The sequence below is a fragment of the Anas platyrhynchos genome, chromosome 6, assembly GCF_047663525.1.
Source record: "Anas platyrhynchos isolate ZD024472 breed Pekin duck chromosome 6, IASCAAS_PekinDuck_T2T, whole genome shotgun sequence".
NCBI classification, from domain to species: Eukaryota; Metazoa; Chordata; class Aves; order Anseriformes; family Anatidae; genus Anas; species Anas platyrhynchos.
The window spans coordinates 34019319-34043179 of NC_092592.1; the positions used below are offsets into that span (position 1 = coordinate 34019319).

Sequence of the window (23861 nt, forward strand, 5' to 3'; positions counted from 1 at the left end):
CGAATTATATTTTCAACTAGCTTTTTACATTTGCAGGTATTCCATTACGTAATGTACAAACCAAAAAGTAGCACAATAATCTCATCTGCAAGACTGCTCCAAAAGCCTGTATAACAGGCTAGACTCAGATCCTTATGTACAAAGCCCAGCTGGGATAGAAACTCTGTCCTGCCACATTAACAGTGACGCAGCTGAGTTGAGCCTGATCACGGAAAGTTCATTTAGATGTAGTCAGCTTTACTGTCTTCTTGGGGATTGTATGACAATTGCAGATTTTAGCCTACTTCCCTAACTGCTAAGGTTAGGCATCAATCTTCAAAACACAAATAAATCTGAACAGCTAAATTATTAAAAATGGATGATGAACACTCCACAGGAAAAAAAAAAAAAAAAAAAAAAAAAAAAGGAAGGGGGAAGGAAAAAAATAAAATCAAACCAGCTTTTGAACAACACAAGAACAATATAAATCATTTGGCCCCAGAGAAATAAAGTCAGAGCTGTTTGATCAAAACTCCCCAAACCCTGGGTCAGAATCAACGTTTCACAAATGCACTCAAGTTTGACAAGATTTAGCCAGTCAGATGCCTTTAGAATAGCCAAATATCTCCTATGTCCTGCCCCCTGCTTTGTTGCTTCTGTGCCTGCTTTTTCCCATTTCCTGCCTGGGCTCCCTCAGCACTTGCTGTGCTCTCCCCGACCCAGCTCTTCACGTTTCCCTCTGCCCAGGGTTCACCCTCACCCCCACACTTTCCACAGCCCCTCATCGCTTCTTCTGCTACGGTTGGGTCCTGTCTTTGGAGCTGACTTCTCTTCGTGGTCTGGAGTTTCTTTCCAGACCCTTGGAGGAGCCATCCCCAGGGAGGCCAAAGCCAGAGGGCAGAGACGAGGCCTGGCAGGGCCTGGGGCTGAGCCGTGAGGGAAGGGCTGTGGCTTGGCCCATCCTCAGCTTCCCTCAGGACATCCCTGGCTTTCAGCAACCAGCCCTCCACAAGGCAGTGAGCCCTGGAGAGCCCTCACACACCTGAAAACTTGCCCGCAAGAAAAAGTCAGAAATGAACCTGGATGCTTTGTTCCAGCAAATCCAGCTCACAGAGAAGCAGGCGGGGGAAAAGAGGCGCCTCATCCAACAAGGTCAGCCCCATGGCTGACATCTTGTGGGTAGAGAAGCTGCGCTGACCACGCTAAATGGCCTCTCCATTTTCCAGAGGATCCTAGGAAAAGCAGAGTGGTCCTACCACGCTATTATGAGGGGAGCGTTGGCAAAAGCTTGGCAGGCAGCCAGCCTGGCTGCTGCTTGCCAGTGGCATGTGTTTATGTAACCACATGTGCTTACGGGTTTTTGTTGTGTTGCAGCTAAATTCGACATAAACCGAAGCCATGAGAAAATTAATCAAATGAAAGAAGAGCTGAGCACGGCAAAAATAACATTAGAAACTAAGGTAAGCAGGCATATTTATAGTACACGTTATAATGAAATACATTATATTTACAAGCATATGATCTATTCTTTTCAGAAATAGATTCATAAACATTTTCAAGGCATATGCTTCACCTAGTGAGTGAGAGAGCATTGAGAAAAGTTACAGCACGTGTTTCTGTAGTGATCATTGCCAGAAAATGTATGTATTTCATGTGGGCAAAGGTACGTCTATGGCTTTTCTCTCACAAATGCCAGCCTTCAGACTGACCTCTGGATGTGTTCAGGGACTTTCTCACCTCAAGGCTAGACACATTTCCAGATAATACTTCCAAAATATCTGGAATCACTGAAGACAGCACATGAAGTCATGCCTGCTCCCCTGGAAAAAAGCTGGGCAGGGAGCAGATTAACTGTTGAGGCAGGGTGTGAGCAGCCCAGACTGAACACTCTTGGAGGTTGTTAACAGCACTTGCTCTCTTAACATATGCATTCATTCAGGGGTCTGGAAACCATTCCTATTTTGTTCCCTGCCACTCCTTAAAGTTGTTATTTATTTCACAGAGAATATATGGAAAAATTCATTGTGTTTACTTTACAGGATCTTGAGTCATATACTAAGGATTCCTGGGTTCACAGTTATACCAGGCCTTACAGTTTTGCTAGGGACACTGAAGACAGGAAAGTTTCCAAATCTCTTGGTGCTTTTAAGATTTTATTATGCTTTCCATTTATCCAAATGGAAGACATAGATTTAGATTTAAACTTTCAATTTTGCAGAACTTCTTCACCATTAATACCTGTCAGTACAAGTGATTTAAAAATCCATTTGCTTGTGCCTGAAAGTGAAGTCTAAATATCATCCTTGTGCTCTTAAGTATCTGCATTGGTGGAATGTGTATGCACGACAAGAAAGCTTATGGAGTCTCCTGTGAAGTTAAAACTCTTGTGTCCTGTCATTTAAATAAACAGCTTCATGAACCTTTGGGAAATTACTTCACCTAGATACAAAAATAAATGTTTTGGGCATGATTGTCATCTTTCCAAAAACAGGCTCTTCTGTCTTTTTTTGAAGGCTATATGCTATGTATAGTGAATACCAACATTACTGTGATGGGGTCAGGAAAAGAAAACTGAACAAATATACAAATATTTACTGTTATAAATTGTAAATCTTGCAAGCAGTTAGTCACATGTTTGCATTTATGCATGCAACAATCTCAGAGCCCAAAATAACTTTTAAATAGTAATTTATTTACTATTTAAATTTATTTAAATTTATCACAGATGGCTGGGTGTTGTTTGTTAGATAAAGTCCTTTGTAGTCTTCCTCCTACATTTATTTATGAACATCACTAGTTTATGTTTATAGTACTAATTTGTTATTGATGCATTGTGATTTACAATCAAGGTTTCCGCGGTAGGTATAGAATGTCCCAGGAGCACAGCTATTATTGTAAATGGCTAATGGGAAGAGCTGAAGAATTATTCCTAATTAAATCTTAAGTGCTTTACCCATCAGGATTAATAATATTCTAACTGGTGTCCACAAAAGTATATTTTACTTGCTTGTTTATTCTGACATTGATTCATTTATATATAGGACGTGATACAGAAAGTAAGTGGAATGGAAAAATGCATTTCAATCAGACCCTATTTTGGTTCAAAGATTATAGGGATATTTAAATTATTTAAAGTAATTTATTTTTCAGTACAGGAATTAAGTTTATGTATGTCTAGAATAGTTTACGTAATTCAAATAACATTAAGCATTGCTGTTCAGTTAACGCTGTTCAATTTGTCCCACAACAAATAACTGTGCTTTATAAGCATAGATATCCAAGCATGTGCATGCACAAGAGCTTATGCCTGAGCAAGCAGATGAGGCTGAATTTAAAAGTGTTTTGACAACTATTTCACAGAGACTGCCTGTGGTCAACCAAAGGTTCCCAGGAAATGCTATTTATTTCCCCTGTTCTGTAAAATCAGGTAGCATGTAATTACAACCTGAATTATAGCATTTTGCCTTGCATGGCTGAATGATTTCTTCAAAAAAATCTATTGCTAATATATAGATTAAGTAGGCATCTTACAGATGGAGAAACTACACTGCAGTTAGTTATGTTCAATAATATAATTACAGTGCTATAAGATCATTTACTCTCTTTGAATTAAGATGCAAAATAAATATTGCTAAGGCAAGCACCTCCTTGACGCTTATCATGCCAAACGTATTAGGGATGAGGAAAAAGTCTGGTCCTTTCCTTTCTGATTGTCTCGTGCTAGTCTTAGGACATTTGATTCCATTATCATCCTCCTTTTGATAACAGAGGCACTTCATCTGTACCCTCTCCAAATCATCTATATTATTTGTATCTTCTATCAGATAAATTGACATTTAAAATTAATAAAACTAAAATTAAAGCTATATGCAAACTAGAAGTATAGGTGGTGGGTGTGGGGAGGACCTTATGACAAAACTGTCTTTAGACTATCAACAGTCTTACCATTATATTTCCTTAGCTAAGAAAAAAAAATGTGAGTTTTGTTTCCCCTTCACCTATGCAATACTAGCATTGCAGAGGTGATGACACATACAGCCATTCAGGTAACTTCCATCAGAACAATGATGTTGGACCATGTTATTTTCATGATGTTATTTTCTGCTTTGCTATGAGATGCAACAAGATGGAGGACACTGTACTAAGGTTGAGTAAAAGATTCTATGTGATCTATGTGATTTTTCCTATTTTTAACCTGAGAATGTTTTGCCTAACCTGGATAAACTTAAAAAAATATTATTTTAGATAGAAAGGCCAGAACCAAATCTGTTTTTTAAAGAGAGGATATTTTTCCAAAGCTCAGTGGTATAATGAAAGATTACTGGGGGGGGGGGGGGGGAAGAGAGCTGCTATGCTTTTTCTAGTCCAGCAGCTACGCCAGCTGTGTTTTAACTGGGCCTAGATCCTTATTTCCAATATGAAAGTATATGAAATAATAAAACAATAACCTTATTTCATAACTTTGTTTTCTCTTGGAAGGTTCAGCATCTGTCTGAAAAAATGTTCTTCTTAGAAATCCTGAAGAAACATGAAGACAGCTTAGAGAAACAGAAAACTGAACTTACTAATCAAAAAAGCATTCTTCATAAAAACTTTGTATGTTTCCAGCTTCAGCATTCAAACAGCTTGTTTGTACTGTATGAGTGTATTCAGCTTTAAATTTGAAAGTATGGAAGAATTAATGTTATAAATCTGAATAATCCAATGTTATTATTATTATTTTTGACTCTAGCATACATAAAAATGTAAACATGACTAAATTCCCACTTTGAATTTTAAATTTAGTTCTCAGCTTAATGATCAAAGGTAACGTGTGCTGCCTTTTATCGACAAAGCTGATTTAGCGTTCTTAACTTCAGTTTCTTATTTCTGATATGACTGAATTCCAATTCTGACATATGAACTACTTTGTAAAAGTAGGAAAATCACACCTTAGTTTGGACTTCCTCAACCACAATAAAGCAGATTGAGAAGTATCAAAGGAAAATCTGAGGGAGGCCAATAGAATGTTTTAGGAATCACGACAATCCGCACAATCTCTTTGAGGCCACAAACACGTAGCTACTTCTTAAAGGGTAGTTACTTGCAGCATATAGACAGTAAGCTTTTTAATTTACTGTCATGCTAACCTGAATATTTCTTTCCTCTTTCTTCATTGTGGATCCCTGAGTCTTTAGATACGAAGTAAATCCATGCATGAGTACTCTTCTCTGCGTATGTATTTGCACTTCAAATCAACAGAGCTGAATTTTCAATATTCATTATGAATCAGCATTATCACCACTAAACCCTTAAGCAAATAATCATTTTAATTAAGTAATACTACTTCAGCATCCAAAGTATTCCCTATCTTAAATAGAGGGGGAAAAAAAAATAAATAGAAATAATATAAATATCATCACAAATATCATAGTAAGATTATTCAGTTAAAAGGCAAAAAAATTACTGTCCTCCGAAGAAGTGTGAAATTTATTTAATTGCAATCAGTCAGGTTTGATATATAGATTCTTTCTTTCTTTCTTCCTGTATATAAGGTTATTCCTTTTAATTTAGTCCATTAAGATTTTTTTGAGGAATTTATTATTACCCTTGCCTTTAGATTTTTTCTTTTTCCCCAGAAAATGAAAGTGTCTGCCTACTAGCTGCCTACTAGCTTTCATAGTAGGTATCAATGGTTATAAAGCGAGTCTGCCTTCTGCACAGGAATAGACAACACCTTTAATTAATTTAATAACAATCTGAAGAAGAATAGCCGTAGTATGCTACTGACTTTAAACAGAACTTGCTACGAATTTCAATAATGAGTTGAACTCAAAAACTGCTGACACAAGTCTATAACGCAATCTGGTGATTTTAAAAATGTTTTTCTATGAAGAATATAACCTCCACTTTGTCAGGAAAAAAAAATACAACAGCAGACAAAATGATTGAGCTGTAGACCATTTTCATGTTCTCATAAGTCAGGAAAATAAATACATAGCATGTGTAAAGTTTAAGGATAAATGATAAGTACGTTTCCCTCTGCTTAGCTTAACAAATACTTTATTTTTTTCATCTGAATATTCGGTTTTCCCTTTCTTTTTTTCAGACAGATGCGAAGAGAAAAATGACTGAAGAGGAAGATAATTTTGCTAGGGAAATAACAGAGTTTAACAATGAATATGGACTAACAAGTAATAGAGATCTTCAGATTAAAAAAAGAGCCAAGACTGAAATAAATGATTTAGAGAATGAGGCAGCTCTGTTAAAAAATGGTAAGTCCTATATTAAATGATTTCATCTTGGATTACCAGAGAATACAAATCAATAAAATATAGGTGTGCAAAATAATAATTTCAATCACATTCTCCTGCTGTCTGGAACTACCTCTTAGCACTAAAGTGAAAGAGAGTGGTCTGACATACCATGTTACACAAAGATTATTAAAGCCTTTTCTATTCTCCAACCTCTTCAGTCATTTCAAACCATAAGCATAAGGACCAAAATCATAAGGAGAAGCAGATCTGTAAAAGTTGCAATGTCTAATGTCTAATGTCAACTAGCACAGAGAGGTGCTGCCATACATAACATACTATGTTAGGTTTGCAATGATTGTAGTCACCTTTGGTTGAATTTTGTAAATTTTCTTAGTTTCAGAAAATTATGTGCAGAGTTATCTGGTATGACTGGTCTTTTATATCCAGAGTTTCTCTTTGAGTTAAAATACAGTATATGAGATTTCCCAGAACAGAGGGTCAGACCAAGAAACAATCCTTCAGCAAGGACACTGGAGTCATCATGGATCACAAGCTAAACACAAGTCAATGACATCAGAATATCGACACCATACTGAGACACAGAAACATAATTCTGACCTCTAAGACATGCAAAACAATCTTTCACTTTATTTAGGGCAGTTAAATTCTTAGCTGGAGTACTGTGTAGCTAGTCTTGAATGTTGCATTTCAAGAAAACATGTGGACCCGCTGGAGACAGTCCACATGGGAACAGTGAGTGATCAGAGATTTGGAGGATGTAGGGGAAAAAAAGGAAAGAAATTGAACTATTTAAACTATGGAGGAAAAGATTGCTGGAAGATGGGTATCAGTCTTAAAATGTCTAAAGGGTTCTGGAAAAAGGAAAGTGATTCTTGATACCTGTAGTGAACTGAATAAAAAGTAGCAAGCTTAAACAACAGTAAGGGAGCGTCTGCTGGCTGTTTGAGAAATTTTTCAAAGAAATAAGAGGAGTGAACAATTGAAACAATCTGCCTTAGGAAATCGTAGATTCTCCATTACCAAATGTCTTTAAAAGCAGGTTTTACAAGCATCTGTCAGAAGTGACAGAGGTATAGCTGATGCTATAGCCTTCAGGAGGAAGAAGGTTCCGGATGACCCCTCAAAGTGTTATCCAGTCTCATGATTCATCAAGTGTCAGCACTTTGTAGTCCATAACTTCTGATGTAAAGTTACTGAAATAAAACTGTCTATCAGAGTTTGTATTTGGTTATACTTTCTGTATTTGATAGGTCTCTGATTCTGATCTACAACTGGAGGAAAAAAAAGTCTGTATTTGGTGGCACCTATTATTTTTAATGATTAATTTATTTGATAGAATTAAATATTCAGACAAATCTGATCAGTCAAATGGTCTCTTGTAGGCTAGCTCAGCAGAACATGAAAGATGACTAACCTCCTTCTCTAGGTTCAGCTGCTGTCTCAATTACATCCTTTTTAAATTGCACATTTTAAGATACATCTTGTCTGGCTTTCTGACTGCTGCAGCCCTGAGCACACTATCAGCTAAAAGTGAACAGGATAAAATAACTAATAACAAGCAATTTATTTGAGGACATCTGGTTGGGTGGGGAGGGGGGTGGATGACAATTAATTCCAGATGCTGTCAACATTCTGGTTCAAGCACCCATAATACTAAACAAAATATGTTGTGTTTTTCTTTTAGTCCTGCTGAAAAGTGTTTATTTACCACCTATTCAATAAGTCATCTTCCTTTATAGCTGAAGTAACTCTAAAGCAAAAGATTTGCAATTATTTTTATGCCCAGTCAACAAAATATGTAAACATCTTAAGAACATTAAAAAACATTTCACAATGAGGAATACATTATATAACATATTTCCTGTGAACTGGGTTAAATACAACTGATGTTGGTTGTATTTAAGGTTCTTTTTCAATAGATAAAGATGAGTAGAAGTAGTAAAGAGTATTTAAGTTTATATTATGAAGACTAAAACTGCAATGCATTTTAAATTAAAATATATATTTTTAATTTTAGAAATGGAGTCAATGGAACATAAAAGTGCTCAGTTAAATGCTCTCCAGCTGCAGAAGAATGAATTAAAGCAGGAATTATTTACTCTCCAAAGTGAACTCAAAGGTGCTCTTGATAATCACTTGTTGTGGTAATTATTTCTGTCTTGACAAATGGTTCTGAAGAATCCTTTCTGTCAAGTTATTTTTCTCAGCAAAAAGAAGTCATAGAAATAAGATTTTTTATAGTTTATATTGTGTAATACATCTTTTTAAAATATGTTTGTAACAAGTATTATGGATTTCATTAAGATTTATATTGAATGCCACTGATAGTGAGGCATACAGTTTTGCAGAATCATAACCTATAATTATGAAAAAGAAAATTCTACTTTTGCTAGTAAGACAAATACTTAAATGGAGAGTTACATGTTTCAAAGTGAACTTAAAAACAACCTAAGTGTTGTTTAAAAGCCATTCACCTGTAATTAAAGAATGTTACTAAAATTCAAATGTTTACGCAACATGGCTTGGACTGATAGAGGACCAAGCCAAAACTGTCTCTGAGTTCTAAACTCAGCTGTTATTTTTTACTGACGTTTGTGTATTAAAGGCAATGCATAAAAAAAGAGATCCACACACAAGGCTGGCAAGAAGGTGTCAAATACACAAGAACCCCAGTAAAAGAAACAACTATTCAGAGAGAACCAGCAAAGGTTCCATTTCATAGGTGATGACAGGCAATAGGAATTATTTTGAAATTTGGGTTAAAAAAAAATCTAAAAATGGTTTAATTTCCTTTTTTTGCAAATGTATAAATAACATGTCACAGTAAATGAGCTAGGAAGGACAGGCTATAAATATGGCCACAGATTGTTTGGGAAAGTGAACAAATTTTTCTAAAAGATTGTAGTGTATGTACCAATTACAACAGTAAAATAATACATGTTCATTATTCGGGTGCCTTTATCCTACAGTTTCACAGAAAATAAAAATAAAAATATAAATTTAGAAAATGCAGACTGTCATTGAATATGCATGATTAATAAAACAATAACGATGTCATAAATGTATGTTTAGACCTTGAGAAATTAATCAAGGAGGCTGAAGGAACAACAAAACATTTAGAAACTGAGAAAGTCCAAGTCACTGAAAAACCTCAGACCGATCCTGAATGTTTAAGGTAAGAGTCTCATGTTAGTAGATTCTTAAATATAATTTTAGGTCTGTAGTTCCAGTTCCAGTAGTAATGACTATTTTTTGTATATTCCTGTACAATTCATTGGAAATCAGAAGAACCAATTGTGTTTATTACAGAACACAAATTCCCCTTGTTTATTACAGCCTTTCACCCTTACATACATGCTGCAATGATCTAAAAACTGAAAGCATTTGCAAGGAAGTCACAGGCATACTTGAAGGGTGGGCAAAAGCCTGCTCCATGGGTGGTAGGTTTCTTCAGTCTTTGTAAAAATAGTGGTGGTGGTACAGAGAATACTGAGGAACTACCTATCATGCTGTATGTACTGATTGCCTGAATGATGATGGACTGGATGGGCCACAAAAACCTCTTTAGATCAGGTGTGCTTTGCACTGAACTTAATGCAGATTTATTTTTTTCTGCTGTCCCTGCCATCAGTTCTAGTTTGACTTCTAATTAAGCTAGTTTACAACAAAATTCGCCTCACACGCGAAAGGTCCCCGGTTATTTCTCCCCTTGTCCTTATGGGGGACTTCAACTTGCCAGACGTTAACTGGGAGTGCCACACGGCTGACACGAGTAAGTCCAGGAGGTTCATGAAGCACCTAGATGATAACTTCTTGGTGCAGGTGCTAACGGAGCCAACTAGGAAAGGCGCCCTCCTTGACCTGTTGCTGGAAAACAGAGAGGGTCTGGTGGGAGATGTGGTGATTGGTGGCCGCCTCGGTCATAGCGACCATGAAGTGGTTGAGTTCAAAATTTACGGTGACAGAAGGAAAAGTGCCACCAAAACCTCATCCCTAGATATGAGGAAGGCGGACTTCAGGCTGCTCGGGGAACTAGTCAGCAAGGTCCCCTGGGAAGCTGCTCTTGAAGGCCTTGATGTCCACCAGTGCTGGTCACTCTTTAAGCGATGCCTCCTAGAAGCACAAGATCAGGCAGTTCCTAAATACCGCAAGTCAGGCAGGCGCGGCAGGAGGCCGGCGTGGCTGACCAGGAACATTCTTATGGAGATTAGGCGGAAACAAAGAGTGTTTCGCTACTGGAAGGAGGGCCGGGTGACATGGAAAGAATACAGGGATGCTGTTCGTGTTTGTAGGAAGAAAATTCATGTGGCTAAAGCACACCTAGAGTTGAAGCTGGCTGTGTCTGTGAGAGAAAATAAAAAGGGTTTTTTTAGATATGTGAATGGAAAAAGGAGAACTAAAGAATACATAGGGCCGCTCCTTGATAGGGAAGGTCTTCTCACAGACGATGACATAGGCAAAGCAGAGACGCTTAACGCCTTCTTTGCCTCTGTCTTCAATGCCGATGATGGGCTTCGGGACCCAGGGTGCCCTGAGCTGGAGGACCGGGACAGTGGGGATGACAAACTCCCAACCGACCCTGAACGTGTGCGGGATTTGCTACTCCACCTGGATCCCTACAAGTCCATGGGTCCGGATGGGATTCATCCCCGGGTGCTGAAGGAGCTGGCGGACGTCATCGCGGAACCTCTCTCAATTATTTTTCAATGATCCTGGGAATCTGGAGAGGTCCCGGTAGACTGGAAGCTGGCAAATGTTGTGCCGATTTTCAAGAAGGGTCAGAAAGAAGACCCTAGCAATTACAGGCCTGTCAGTCTCACGTCAGTGCCTGGTAAAATCATGGAGAAGATGGTTCTCGAACTTATTGAGGCGCACCTGGGGGACAAAGCAGTCATTGGTCCCAGCCAGCATGGGTTTGTGAAGGGTAGGTCCTGCCTAACTAACCTGATTTCCTTTTATGATAAGATCACCCGTATGGTGGACCAAGGGAAACCAGCTGATGTGATTTATTTGGACTTCAGCAAGGCTTTTGACACGGTTTCCCATAGGATCCTACTGGACAAAATGTCCACCATACAGCTAAATAAAAACATCATACGATGGGTGAGCAATTGGCTAACGGGCAGGGCCCAAAGGGTTATGGTGAATGGCGCTGCGTCAGGCTGGCGGGCGGTCACTAGTGGGGTCCTTCAAGGCTCCATTTTAGGGCTGGTACTTTTCAATATTTTTATAAACGATCTGGATGTAGGAATAGAAGGTATTTTGAGCAAGTTTGCCGATGACACCAAACTTGGAGGAGTTGTGGACTCGAATGAGGGTGGAAAGGCCTTGCAGAGGGATCTGGATAGGTTGGAGAGCTGGGCGATCGCCAACCGCATGAAGTTCAATAAGAGCAAGTGCCGGGTCCTGCACCTGGGACGGGGAAACCCTGGCTGCACGTACAGACTGGGCGATGAGACGCTGGAGAGCAGCCTAGAAGAGAGGGATCTGGGGGTCGTGGTAGACAGCAAGTTCAATATGAGCCAGCAGTGTGCCCTGGCAGCCAGGAGGGCCAACCGTATCCTGGGGTGCATCAAGCACGGCATCGCTAGTAGGTCGAGGGAGGTGATTGTCCCGCTCTACTCTGCGCTGGTGCGGCCTCACCTCGAGTACTGTGTGCAGTTCTGGGCACCACAGTATAAAAAGGACATGAAACTGTTGGAGAGTGTCCAGAGGAGGGCTACGAAGATGGTGAAAGGCCTGGAGGGGAAGACGTACGAGGAACGGCTGAGGGCACTGGGCCTGTTCAGCCTGGAGAAGAGGAGGCTGAGGGGAGACCTCATCGCAGTCTACAACTTCCTCGTAAGGGGGTGTCGAGAGGCAGGAGACCTTTTCTCCATTAACACTAGCGACAGGACCCGCGGGAACGGGGTTAAGCTGAAGCAGGGGAAGTTTAGGCTTGACATCAGGAGGAAGTTCTTCACAGAGAGAGTGGTTGCACACTGGAACAGGCTCCCCAGGGAAGTGGTCACTGCACCGAGCCTGACTGAATTTAAGAAGAGATTGGACTGTGCGCTTAGTCACATGGTCTGAACTTTTGGGTAGACCTGTGCGGTGTCAAGAGTTGGACTTGATGATCCTTAAGGGTCCCTTCCAACTCAGGATATTCTATGATTCTATGAAATCTTGAAGATTTAAACAAGACATAAGACCTTGCACAGTCTCCCTTAATAGTCAATATTGCTCCCCAGGAAGTGAGTAGTCATGACTCATTTGTTGTCAGCTTGCTGAAGTGTGACATTTACATTTTCACCATACACAAAAGCATGTAATGGACTTTAACAAAAAAAAAAGAAAAAGAAAAAAAAAGTTTAATGCCAAAAGCCCCCCATCACAAAAGTAACTCTTTTTCTAATTTCATGGTGCTCCATGTGAAAGTGCCTATGGGTGTTTAAAAATATTTAATAGACAATGCAAATTCCTCTTAAAAGAACTGGTCCAAATTATTCTCTAACAGAAATTATTAGGGAAAACAGAACTTTTGTAACATCACCCTTTTCTCCTATACGTTTATTTGTTCTTGACTAAAATAAACATAGTATATTTTTCAGAAATCGTTCAATGAAGAAATAAAATTTTTAGCAGGGAACTCTGGGCATTTTTCTGAAAGATGATTTGTTAAAGACCAATTTTTTTTGCTGAATACCGGTTTCTGAAAGAAAAATGATATATCGGCCCTATTACTAACTCTCTACAACCTCTTACACGGCTCTGAGACATAGCCAAAATTCCCTCAACGTAAAAATTAATTAGCTTACAATTCTGCATACAGTAGCAAAAATTTTGCATTCAACATATACATATAGGACAGTGTAAATAATAATAACAGTTGCAATTCTGTTGCAGTTGTAAGATAGGCCATAATAATGCACTACTTTACATTATTCATTCCACCATAATATATTAGGTTTTGTGATACATGAGGTTGTCAGCTTTCTTCTAAATAATACACTTCCCATGTATTAGTTTACTGCCATAATGCCACTTAATATTCAAATTGTCATAATTAGTTTTCTGTAACAGGTTTCCTGTGTGTAAGTTACAGAAGTAGCAAGCAGCAATACTTTAAATCCCCAGCTCTGCCACTGATTCACTGTGAGATCCCAGGCAAGTCATTCAAGCCCATACATGTCTGTCTTTTTACCTAGTAAAATTAAATCACAGCTCCATGGAACTACAATTTTTTACCTAGGTTGAAGACAAAACAGGGGATAAAATATGCTGAATTTTAATAACTAGAAAAACAGCAAGTGTCATTTACAGCTAAAGCAAGAAGGATGATGAGATCTTTTACTTCATGAAGTGCCTAATTTTGTGGTCAGGATTAACTTACATTATTTGATAATTGACTGTAGTGCAAAATATAAAGTGCTACTGCTACTGTTACTACTGTCATGAAATGCAAACACTCATTATGGTGTAACTATACTGAAGTTTGTTTATATGTTTGCATTTCAGATACTGGACATAATTTATGACAGATTTGTCTAAATCCTAATTTATCTTGCTCTGGCCTTTGATCTCATATATATGTGCTTGATAGAGAAAGAAAGCTTTGAACAAGTTAACTCAGCTGCCAGAAGCAGCAGAGCTATGTCATTGCACTTCTGTCAGCACTAATAGATTCTGCTTTTCTGTTGCTTGCTACGCAGGCAATCCTCATTTATCTACTTCTCTATGTCACAGCACTGTGCTGTTTAGAAGTATCCCATATCCCACACCTTTTTATCCTTGTACACCTCTTACTGTGTTTTTTTTTAAACCTATTAATGACTTCATCTGGGCTATTGAATTAAGAAAATGAAAGGTAATTTAAAGTATGTTACAAATAATACAGTATATATAGTCCTTCTGGGAGGACCTAACTGCCCTACAATACTTACAAGGAGGCCATCAAGAAGACCAGATTTTCTAAAGAAGGCTTTTAATGAAGGCTTCTCCCCCACACCTTCTGTTTCCCCCAAGTCCTCCTTCCCCCATAGAGAATCTATTGCAGGAATATAGTTTTAGTTTTTACTGAAAATCATATTTAGTATACATTATACAGAGAGGAATATTTTGACAGAACACAAGCACTGTGGATCAAAAATTCATACTTTTTCTATAAAGAACAAAATTTGATTCTGTCTTTTTTATGATGTAGGAAGCCACAACATTTTTTAAATGGCAAAAATACCAACGTGTTTAATGCTTCCTTAGAACAAACATGAGAGACAGTCAGCATCAATAACCTGATATATGTAGCTCCCAGGCCACCCTCTAAGTCTGTTATTGGATCACATACCTAGTCCCAGCTTAAAAATCAATATCAAAAGTAGCTGGCAAGGCAAGAATCTTCATTACAATTAAGTATATATCTTAAAGTAAATTGCATTTCACCTGAAGAGTGTAGCCAGCTAATTCAAATTACAGCAATTTATCTTTGATCTGAGAAATATGCCCTATACCATATCTGCAGTTTCATAAAATTTCTCCCAAATCCATCAAAGAATTACAAAAGGTCGTGAGAAGCGCACACTGTTAATTCCACCAGCTACTGCTATTGCATTTACAAGGTTGTTCTAATACACATAAGACACTGGAAAAAGCTAACCGAACTTTGAATGTTGAGTACAGATATAGTTATGGATAAGGACTAAAGAAAATTTAATTTATTTTGAGTATGTACTTCTCCAAAAATTAGAGAAAAATATATTATGGTTTATTTTATTTTTATGAGATATAGCAGTACTAAAAGGCACACTTGCAAAATCCAGCATTTTAATAGATCTTCAATTCTGTGCTTGCCTCTCGAGCCCTTCCCTAGAAGGAATGTTTTCTGACAAAACACTAACAGCATGATCTTATTTCACGCTGAAATACACTGGGAGGAGTCATATGACCAGTAATGATTGTAACCTGTGCCAGCAATAGCCCTCATGCCAAAATTTGGTAGTAACAATTAAGGCAGGACTCACTGAGCCATTCCAGCTAAGTTAAAAGAGTCTAGTCTACCAGCATCCTGAATGTTCAGGTCAGTGAAGTTCTTTGAGATCAGGGAGTGCCCTAGCTTCTTGTTAGCTAGGGAGAACTGCTGCCAGCAGTACTACCAATGGCAGAAACCACATTCCATGACTCGCTGCTATACTCTGCCTATCACTAACTCCTGAACTTTCATAATTTCAATCATACAGTCCTTGTTTAAAGTTATCACATAGAGTAGATGAAAAAACTATTTTCTGTGCCCAAGTTAATCATCCCCATCACAACTAGGAATGTTCCACATGCTTCAATAGTTTGATAGCTGCTTTTATATTTATTGATTTATTTTTGATCTCAACCTGCTCAAAAAATTTTGCAAAATTTTACAACTCTACAGTGTTGACTCTCTAGCTTCCTTCTTGACAGACTACAATGACTACAAATTCAAGATAAGGTATAAAGTACACTGCATTTTGCATATAAAAAGATACACCAAACCTTTGATTTCCAGTTACATTCCAAGCACATACGTGGGATATACTGACTGCTGTATATACAGGCTTGAATGTTCAGTGGTAAAAGAGTTATTCAGTGTCTTTATTTTTTATTTTTTAAGAGATTTTTTTTTTATTTTTCACTAAAAGCGGTGATTTCATACAGCATTTAGAAGTTTTTTAGTGCAATCTTCGGTGTTAGTTTTTTTTTCTTATGCTGAACTACATTCTGATTTTGCTTAATTTATTATTGAATTGAAATTAATGAGTGTATTCCTTAAAGTTTTCCACTCTTTCTGAAACTTTTTTCATAAAATACTAAAATGTTACTGAGCACTAAAAGAGAATTTAAAACACTGAAACTGTTATTTTGCTTACTGTTCCATTTTAGTAACTAGTAAAATTCTGGAAAGCTAATGAGAGGAAAAAAAGACTTGGAAAATAAGAGACTTTAAGCCCATTTTAAGCCATTAAAAGAAATAAATATTCAAATTTATAACATCCTGAATTCCCTCAATACCTGTGAAAACAAAAATGTAATTAAAGCCTTTTTTTTTTTTTTTTTGCTTTATGTATTTTTAATTTAGAATTGAAATACATTTTAGTTGCATAATTTCCACTCAGACAACTTTTGAGATTTTTGTTGATGATGCCATCTTGATTGTTAGTCTTAAAAGCTAAATTCTTCATGCTTGTCAGCATCCTTCCTGCAGGTCTTGACAGCATAAAGTGCTTTCTTACTGACATGAACTAAAAGTGCTTTTGCTTCAGTATCACTGAATATTTTCAGTTGTAAAATGCTATAAACAAAGTAATATACCCAAAAAACAAACACATACAAATTTTTCTTGCTTGCTCTCTCTTCAAGACACTTTATCCTATTCCTCAACATGTGCTCCCTGACAGTCACAAGTCTCATATCTGGATGCATAATACAGAGATACCTTTAAGAAAAGAGGGATTTTTCGGAAAAGATGTGCAATTAAAATAAAAAAAAAAGTCATCATCTACTTTGCTAATGCCAACCCCACACAGAAATTTGAGAGAACTTTGGCAACAGCTCTCTTGAGTCACATTTCCCAGGCTGGTGGCAAGTAGCATCACTTAAATGGAACAATACAGAAACAAGCAGAGCCTTTCACTAATACCATCAAATTCCTAACTATGGCATTTAACTATTATATTTACTATAATTACTTTCCGTATTAATTATCTTGTTTCATGATTTTCGATTTGTGCATTGTCTTATGAAAAGCAGTCTAGAAATAATATTAATTGAAGTTTATAAAGACTAAGAGCAGACAGTTTCTACCTAAAATGTATATTTTTCACACTATTCTAAAAGGTAGACTAAGGATTTTTTTTTTTCTTCAAAACCTGAATTTCTGTTCTACTTCATAATCACAGTAGCAAAGGGAAATGCATGGGCAGCTCACTTTGTAAAAATAGTTCAAGGCATTGCATATTACATAATTCCAAGAGATATAGGATTACTTCTTAAACTTTGGAATACAGAAAGAGAAACTTCATTGCCAAAATTAGGAAGGAAAAAGTGATGTTTTCTTTCATCTAAATCTTACAAGAAATACGCTCATTATTGCTGAACAAATGTTTTGTGCTAACAGTGGACTGTGTAAGGCCAAGGTTCTGGTGTTTTTGAAAATAAATTTTCAATTTAATTTTATGTTAAATTTTATATCCAGGAAATATCAATCTCTGGAGTAATATATGGTTCAAAATGAGTTTTTTAATGAAAATCGTCTAATTGATTTTTTCAAGCTTTCTTTTTAACAGAAGTACCTGTGGAACTATTATATTTTGAATTATGTTTAAAAAAAAGTTTCAATTATAAATTTCAGTATGGATTTAAAAGAAGTAGATTAAATCTGAATAATGATATCTTTCTCTGATAGGACAACTGATTGGTTATACAAAGGAAATGCAGTATCATCCATCTAGGTGCATGTGAAGTATTTGTGTGAAGTATTCCATGTGGGAAACTATTAGTTAAACTGGAGAAGACACGTTAAAAATTTTGAGTAAGGAAATGACTGATAGAAATAACAGTAATAGGGCTGAAAAAATAAATAAATAAAAAGAGCTGGAAGAAGGTAACTGCAGTCACAGCTGATTTTGTCCAATTTTTAAAATAATAACTATGGAATAGAAATTGATTTTAAGAAAATAGCATGAAGAACTCTAGTCCTTGCAGAATGAAGTAAATAAAAGAGAGAAGGAAGATAATTATATACAGGAGGAGAAATGTAATTATATATATTAATATATAATATTATATATTAAGTACTTGTACTAAGGACTTCACTACTAGATATCCGGAAGCAAAGGAGTGGGGCCTTAGCATGCTATGTTATCAGAAGATAACTATAAACAATGAAAGAAAATATAGCTGTGGAAAAAATAAAAGCAAGAGTTATTTCCCACAAAAACCACATGAGTTGTAACATCGCTGACTCAGCATAACTGAGGTCAAGGCAACCTCAGTTGGAATACTGTGTGGCAACTTTATTTGTAATGCTTCATTTGGAATCTCTCCCCTATTTTTTCTTTAACGTTATTCCATTTATTTTTATTTACATTACATAGTTCCAGTTGTTACATAGCCTAGTATATGGTTTGCTTTTGTTAGTTTAATCTTCGTGCTAGTATTTATTATTACTATTTCTGCTCCACTGAGCACGTACTCCTTTCTTTGATCAATTGATAATACTATGAAATTCATTGACTTCTTCAGCTGTATCAATAGTATTTTCTGTTTAGTAGCTAATCATAGATTCCCAGCAAAATCCTTCACTCACTTTAGAATCCTAATTTAGTCCCAGACCTGAACTGAGACTGAATGGCCCCAATGCATTAGCTCTGCTTTTCCTTGAGACAGTAAACTAGTCTTTTATTCTTTTCTTCAGTTTATTTAAAGTCTTAAAAACCTTGATAAATGTTTCTCCTGTCCTTGCTGGTAAAGTTCAGGAAAATCAACATAGATACTCTGGAAGTTAGGGAACTTTCAGTTTTGTGTCATAAATTCTATTCCCTGTATACCAGAATCAAGCAATTCTGCTTATAATACCCTAATGTTTTCCCTCGTACATATGGTTAAAAAATAGAATAATGATCATACACAAGTCAGAGGCAAGAAGAACAAGGAAAAAAATATTGTTATTGTCTCATTGAAACATAAGCAAAAAAGAGTCTGCTCCTTTTGCAACCCCAACAATTACCAGGTTGGATCTGTCTTCCACTTAGACAAAAAAGACCTCTAAAATGCATATTCACAAAACTATTTCTGCTTTGAGACCTCTTTACACAAAAATCATTTTCTTAGAGTGCAAGTTTTGGCTACTAAGTCTTGGTTCAGTAATACGAGCCTGCAGATGACTTTCAGAGGAATCTGTCCGACAATAATATTTTTTTCATCACGGTTCAATTCATAATACCAACAACTATTGATTTCACTATTATTTTTCCAATTTACCTTCTGCATATACAGCTAAAATTCAAGTAGAGTGCATATCAGCCACAAACACCAATGATGTTTAATAGATGTGCTCATTTCAAAGCTGCAAAATCGATCATCTTCAGTGATCTCCATCTTCATCTCTTTGTCAGTTCTAGCATTTGAGAGTAATGTAAAACAAGCCACTGATGGTTGAGTAGTTTTGGGCAAGCTAGCGTCTGAAAAAAAAATCTGATGCTTTTGTCCCACCTACTTGATTTAAATACCAGTAATAAAACATAGCCTTATCTTGAAGAAGGTTTTGCAAACCTCCTTCCACAAACATGGCATTTCCAGCCCACTTAGTCATTACAGCCCATTCCCTGTGATTCTGTAACTTACTAATACAGCGTCAGTCCAGTGTAATGAACTTTTTTTTTAAAGATACCTTTGATTGCCCTTAGAAGATCAAAGTGCTAAAAATAAAAACAAAGGATGTGGAAGACGAAAAAAATAATTTATCTTTTCAGTTTTTGTTGTTGTTTTGTTTTTTAAACAGATTTGCTTTTTATCATAGTTGTAAGGAGGGTATAATTGTCATATTAATCCTTGTTCTGGCAAAAGGCACGTCTCTTTCCATTTCCAAAGGTGGCAGATAACCTGCCCTACATCTAGACAGTATAGTTCCATGAATAATTGGTTTGCACATTTGATTCGATAGTGAAAAGATGAATATGAGTATCCTGTTTATCTTAAGTGTAAAATAAAAAAGCTAAATCTGCTTCCAGGTTAAGCATTATTTTGAATAGTTCCATTGTCTCACATTCCTTCTGGTAAAACTTCATCATTTATTCAGTGAGTCAGGCATCTCCAGCGCATTAATTGTGTAGACTGCAGCCTAACAGACAGCCCTTGTTTTGTGAGTATAATATTCCTGGCACATACTTTAATTATCTAGCTTCTAAATAAGAAAGAAGGAAGACCTGAAAGCAAAATCAATTGATTAATGTAAAAATTAAACACCACATTTGAATAAATGACTTCTATCACCACTACCTGATACTATATAAGGAGTTGTCCTTTCATCACATTTAAAAGCTCTATAAAATATTTTATATAAAATTTAAAAATCCATATGCAAAACTTCACAGAAGCACATCATCGATAGTAATTAATTCACAACCCCAAGACACAAATTAGCAACTGTTATTGGTTATTTTCTCATTGTTTTGTCCTTAGCGTACACCTAAACATGGATGGGTATCATTCTTAGCTGACAAGCTGCAAACAGGCTATGCATCAATGTTCCAATGTGGAATACAATGAGAGAACGTTTTCTCAGAGATTAAAAAAAAAAAAAAAGTCAGCCTGTTAAAGTAAATTCAGTAAAGCAGGGCTTTTTTTTTTTTTTTTAGTGTGTCTGTGTGTGAGTGTGTTTGTCTTAAATTAGGGTTCTAAAATCACAGTAGCGGAGAACACAGAGAAAAAATGAGGAGGGAAGGCAATGAACTTAACCAAGATCAGAACCTGATCTTAGACCTTGAACTGAGCTTCTCTCAATGAAAATTTCTCCTGGCCTACAGAGCATTAATCTAAACCAATATAGTCAGTGTTGTGCAAAATTTAGGCCTCTAGGCCTAAAATTTAGGCAGGACCAATGACTCGAGTATTTCCTGAACACTGATATTCCCCTTGGAATATCTTTTTCTATAAAGGACTTTTTCCCCAAAAAATAAACTATATTTTCTGGTTTTAAAAACACTGGATTTGTGAGCATTGTTTGTAGACAGCATTAGGTAATCCCCCTGTCTCTTTTCATTCTATGAAAATATTTGGAGTAGAGTTGCAGTGACTCAGTAGCTGCAGCAATTGAGAATAAAAACATTTGGTTTTATTAATTGTTTCCATACTGATGGCAAAATCAGGAGCTATTTGTAAAAACTGCTTTATGCCTGCAAGAGACAGAAGCCATAGGGGCTATCATATAAACTTGAAAGAACGGGGAAAACCCAATCCTCTCTTGAATGGGAATAATCCCTATATTAAAAGTAGTCCTCACTGTAGAGAAGTTAGAGAATTCCTTTCTGAGACTATTAGGAAAGCAGTCAGGAAGGGCTGGAGCATTGGGGAGAGAACAGCAGCAACAGCCAAGGAGCCTGCAGAGGGGCACGGAGCGAGGGCTGCACGAGAACTGCCCCGTGCGGTCAGGCAGAGGCCCCGTCTAATCCGATACTTTGTCCTCGCCAGCAGCTCCGAGTGGATGCCCAAGTAAAGTAAGAACAGGACCATATGGTATTTCCCAACTATCAACACTCAAACTCACATGTTTAAATAAGGAAAATGATGACTAATGAGGCCATAAATCTTTCATGGTTTATAACAGCATAGTCTAGAAATCTGTCTAATGAAGCACTGTTAGTCGAGATATACTGTGTAAAAACCCAAACTGACATTTTTCGAGGTTCCTCACGTTGCCACCACAACTGGCAGTGATGGATGAAATCCAGTTATACTGCGTGAGAGTGGCATACTGACTGCCAACTACAAAACTAGCAAACTTAAGTCCTGATCATGCAAATGGATCAATGAGGGTTCTCTCACATAAGTCAACTTGATGACTGGGTCCAAAGCTGAACAACGTAATCCAAACAGCCGTTCCCTGATTTATTTTTTGTTTTTGAACATAGGCTTAAGAAAGAATTGGAAAATTACAGAGATGATGATTGGGAAAGTATCTACGAGACTCTCCGAACAGAAATTGAAATTCTGCAAATGGTATGCCATTTTCCCTACATATTTTAAGTGTTTGATAATCTTAGTTCTAAATGTGTAATTTAAGATCATTAACAGTGGTTTTAGATAAGCAGGTTTTTCATACTACGTACACAGCCAAACATCCTTGCATTGCAGGTGCACTCAATTCTCATTTGTTTTACCCTATTATTTCCAAATGTCCAGGAATATCATTTCTCATGGAAAAAAAAGAAGCACAGAAAAGAATTTAAAGATACATTTTTAGCACAAGACCTATTTGGGAGACTAGCACTAATCATTAATTTCTTGAAAGCTGCAAAAAGAGTAGGCATTTAGGAGATAATTTAATCTTTAATTCCAGCTGTCAGTTAAATGAAAGATGGGAATATTAGAAATAGGGCTATAATAGCATCCTTTATGGAAGTATTTGGTCCACTCACAAGTTCTTCACAAAAAAAAAAATAAAGTGTGTTTTCCTCTAAATGTCAATCTTAACTTCAAATTTCTTGATTGTCAGTCTGTGAAATAATACAAAGAGAAAAAACATTTTGAAGTCCCATTTTTGGAAATTAAGGGTTTTTAAAGGTTCATTTCAGAGCCCCTGATTGAGCTGCATGAAGATGCAGCTGCTACTGTCATCAATAGCAGAATATCAGTCATGGAAAATTTGCATTACTGACTGTCATAATGATTTTTAAATTTCTTTTGGAGGAATATAACTTTCTTTTACTTCAGCCATTAATTTTATTATGCTTGTCAAACTTCAGAAACAAAACAGCATAATGTTTAAAGGCTTCTCTGTATAGAACACAGTGAACTTATTTGACTGGATTTTCTGTAATTCAATTATTTCTGTTTTCCAGAAGCTATCACAAAAAAAGTCTTCAGACAAGTGAATAATATGTGGTGTATCATATGAAGTGTCACAGAAGCTAATCTTTGAGAGTTTTAAAACAGTTTTACGCAGGCTCTGTCAGCATGCCTTTTGGTGCTGTTTGGTTAAACCACAGTTTGTATCTGCCTTTAATTTACATTAAAATCAAATTTTATTCATTTAAAAGTGTGGGGCTTTTTTGTGTGTGTTTTATCCTCCTCAAGTTCAACAGCTATCCATATTTAGTTTCTTCGTTGTTGCCCATGAATGGACAACACAGTCTCCTACACGCACAGCCAAGTTCCTATAACACAAGCTTTGTTTTCTACGTACTGTTTTTTAGAATGAACACTTTCCTTTTAAGGTAATGACGCGGTCTCATTTGAGAGGAAGACTTGTGTTATCATCAAGAAATACTTCATGGGACCTGTGGGCTATTTAGGTTATATCTGACAATGCAATCCCGTAACAAACTCTCTGAAACAGCTCAATTCTAATGATACTGGATGATTGGGATGATTGTCCAGAATAGTTTACAAACTCACTGATCAGTAGATGCCTCCAGTTATGGTAAACCATAAGTGAATAATCTTCACTAGTTTTTCTACACCAAGAGCCCTCCAAGCTCCATCATTAACAGAACTGCAAGAGATATTTTATCAAGAAGGTAGGAATTGATCTTTTTGGAAACTTACCAAGTTCTGCCTGAGATGTAGAAAGGTGTTTTTTTCCCTCTCATGACACAGCTGCAGTTTAAAGACTGGCAAGGTTTGATCTGCAGCATCAGTATCAAAGAGTATTCTGATCCACTGGGTTAACTAGGATAATTCCAAAAGGTTGGAAATATATTTCTTAATAGCCAGTGCTGTCAGAGCAGAATTCTCTATAAATTTTTTCTCTTCCCTAAAGAAGATCCTTGTAGGATGTTATTAATTTTAAACAACTGTAAACAACTTATCCCTTTTCAGAGGTATTTCTGATTCCAGAAAACTAGTTGCAAGCTTTAGATGTATGTAGTCATTTATTTGAATAGCTATGAAGGTCTACATTCT

General features: G+C 36.7%; 2 protein-coding genes across 2 annotated transcripts in view; one reads left to right on the forward strand and one right to left on the reverse strand.

Moving 5' to 3' along the window:
- GFRA1 (GDNF family receptor alpha 1) overlaps positions 1-23861 on the reverse strand; it is a 263680-nt gene that overhangs the window by 168660 nt on the left and 71159 nt on the right. The window lies entirely within an intron of this gene.
- Positions 443-22989, forward strand: CCDC172 (coiled-coil domain containing 172). Its single transcript, XM_072040235.1, has 8 exons — positions 443-1131; positions 1354-1439; positions 4459-4575; positions 6068-6233; positions 8254-8355; positions 9309-9411; positions 21869-21956; positions 22799-22989. Exons 1-8 carry the CDS (start codon positions 1053-1055, stop codon positions 22829-22831), a joined length of 774 nt encoding a protein of 257 aa, XP_071896336.1. The 5' UTR covers positions 443-1052; the 3' UTR covers positions 22832-22989.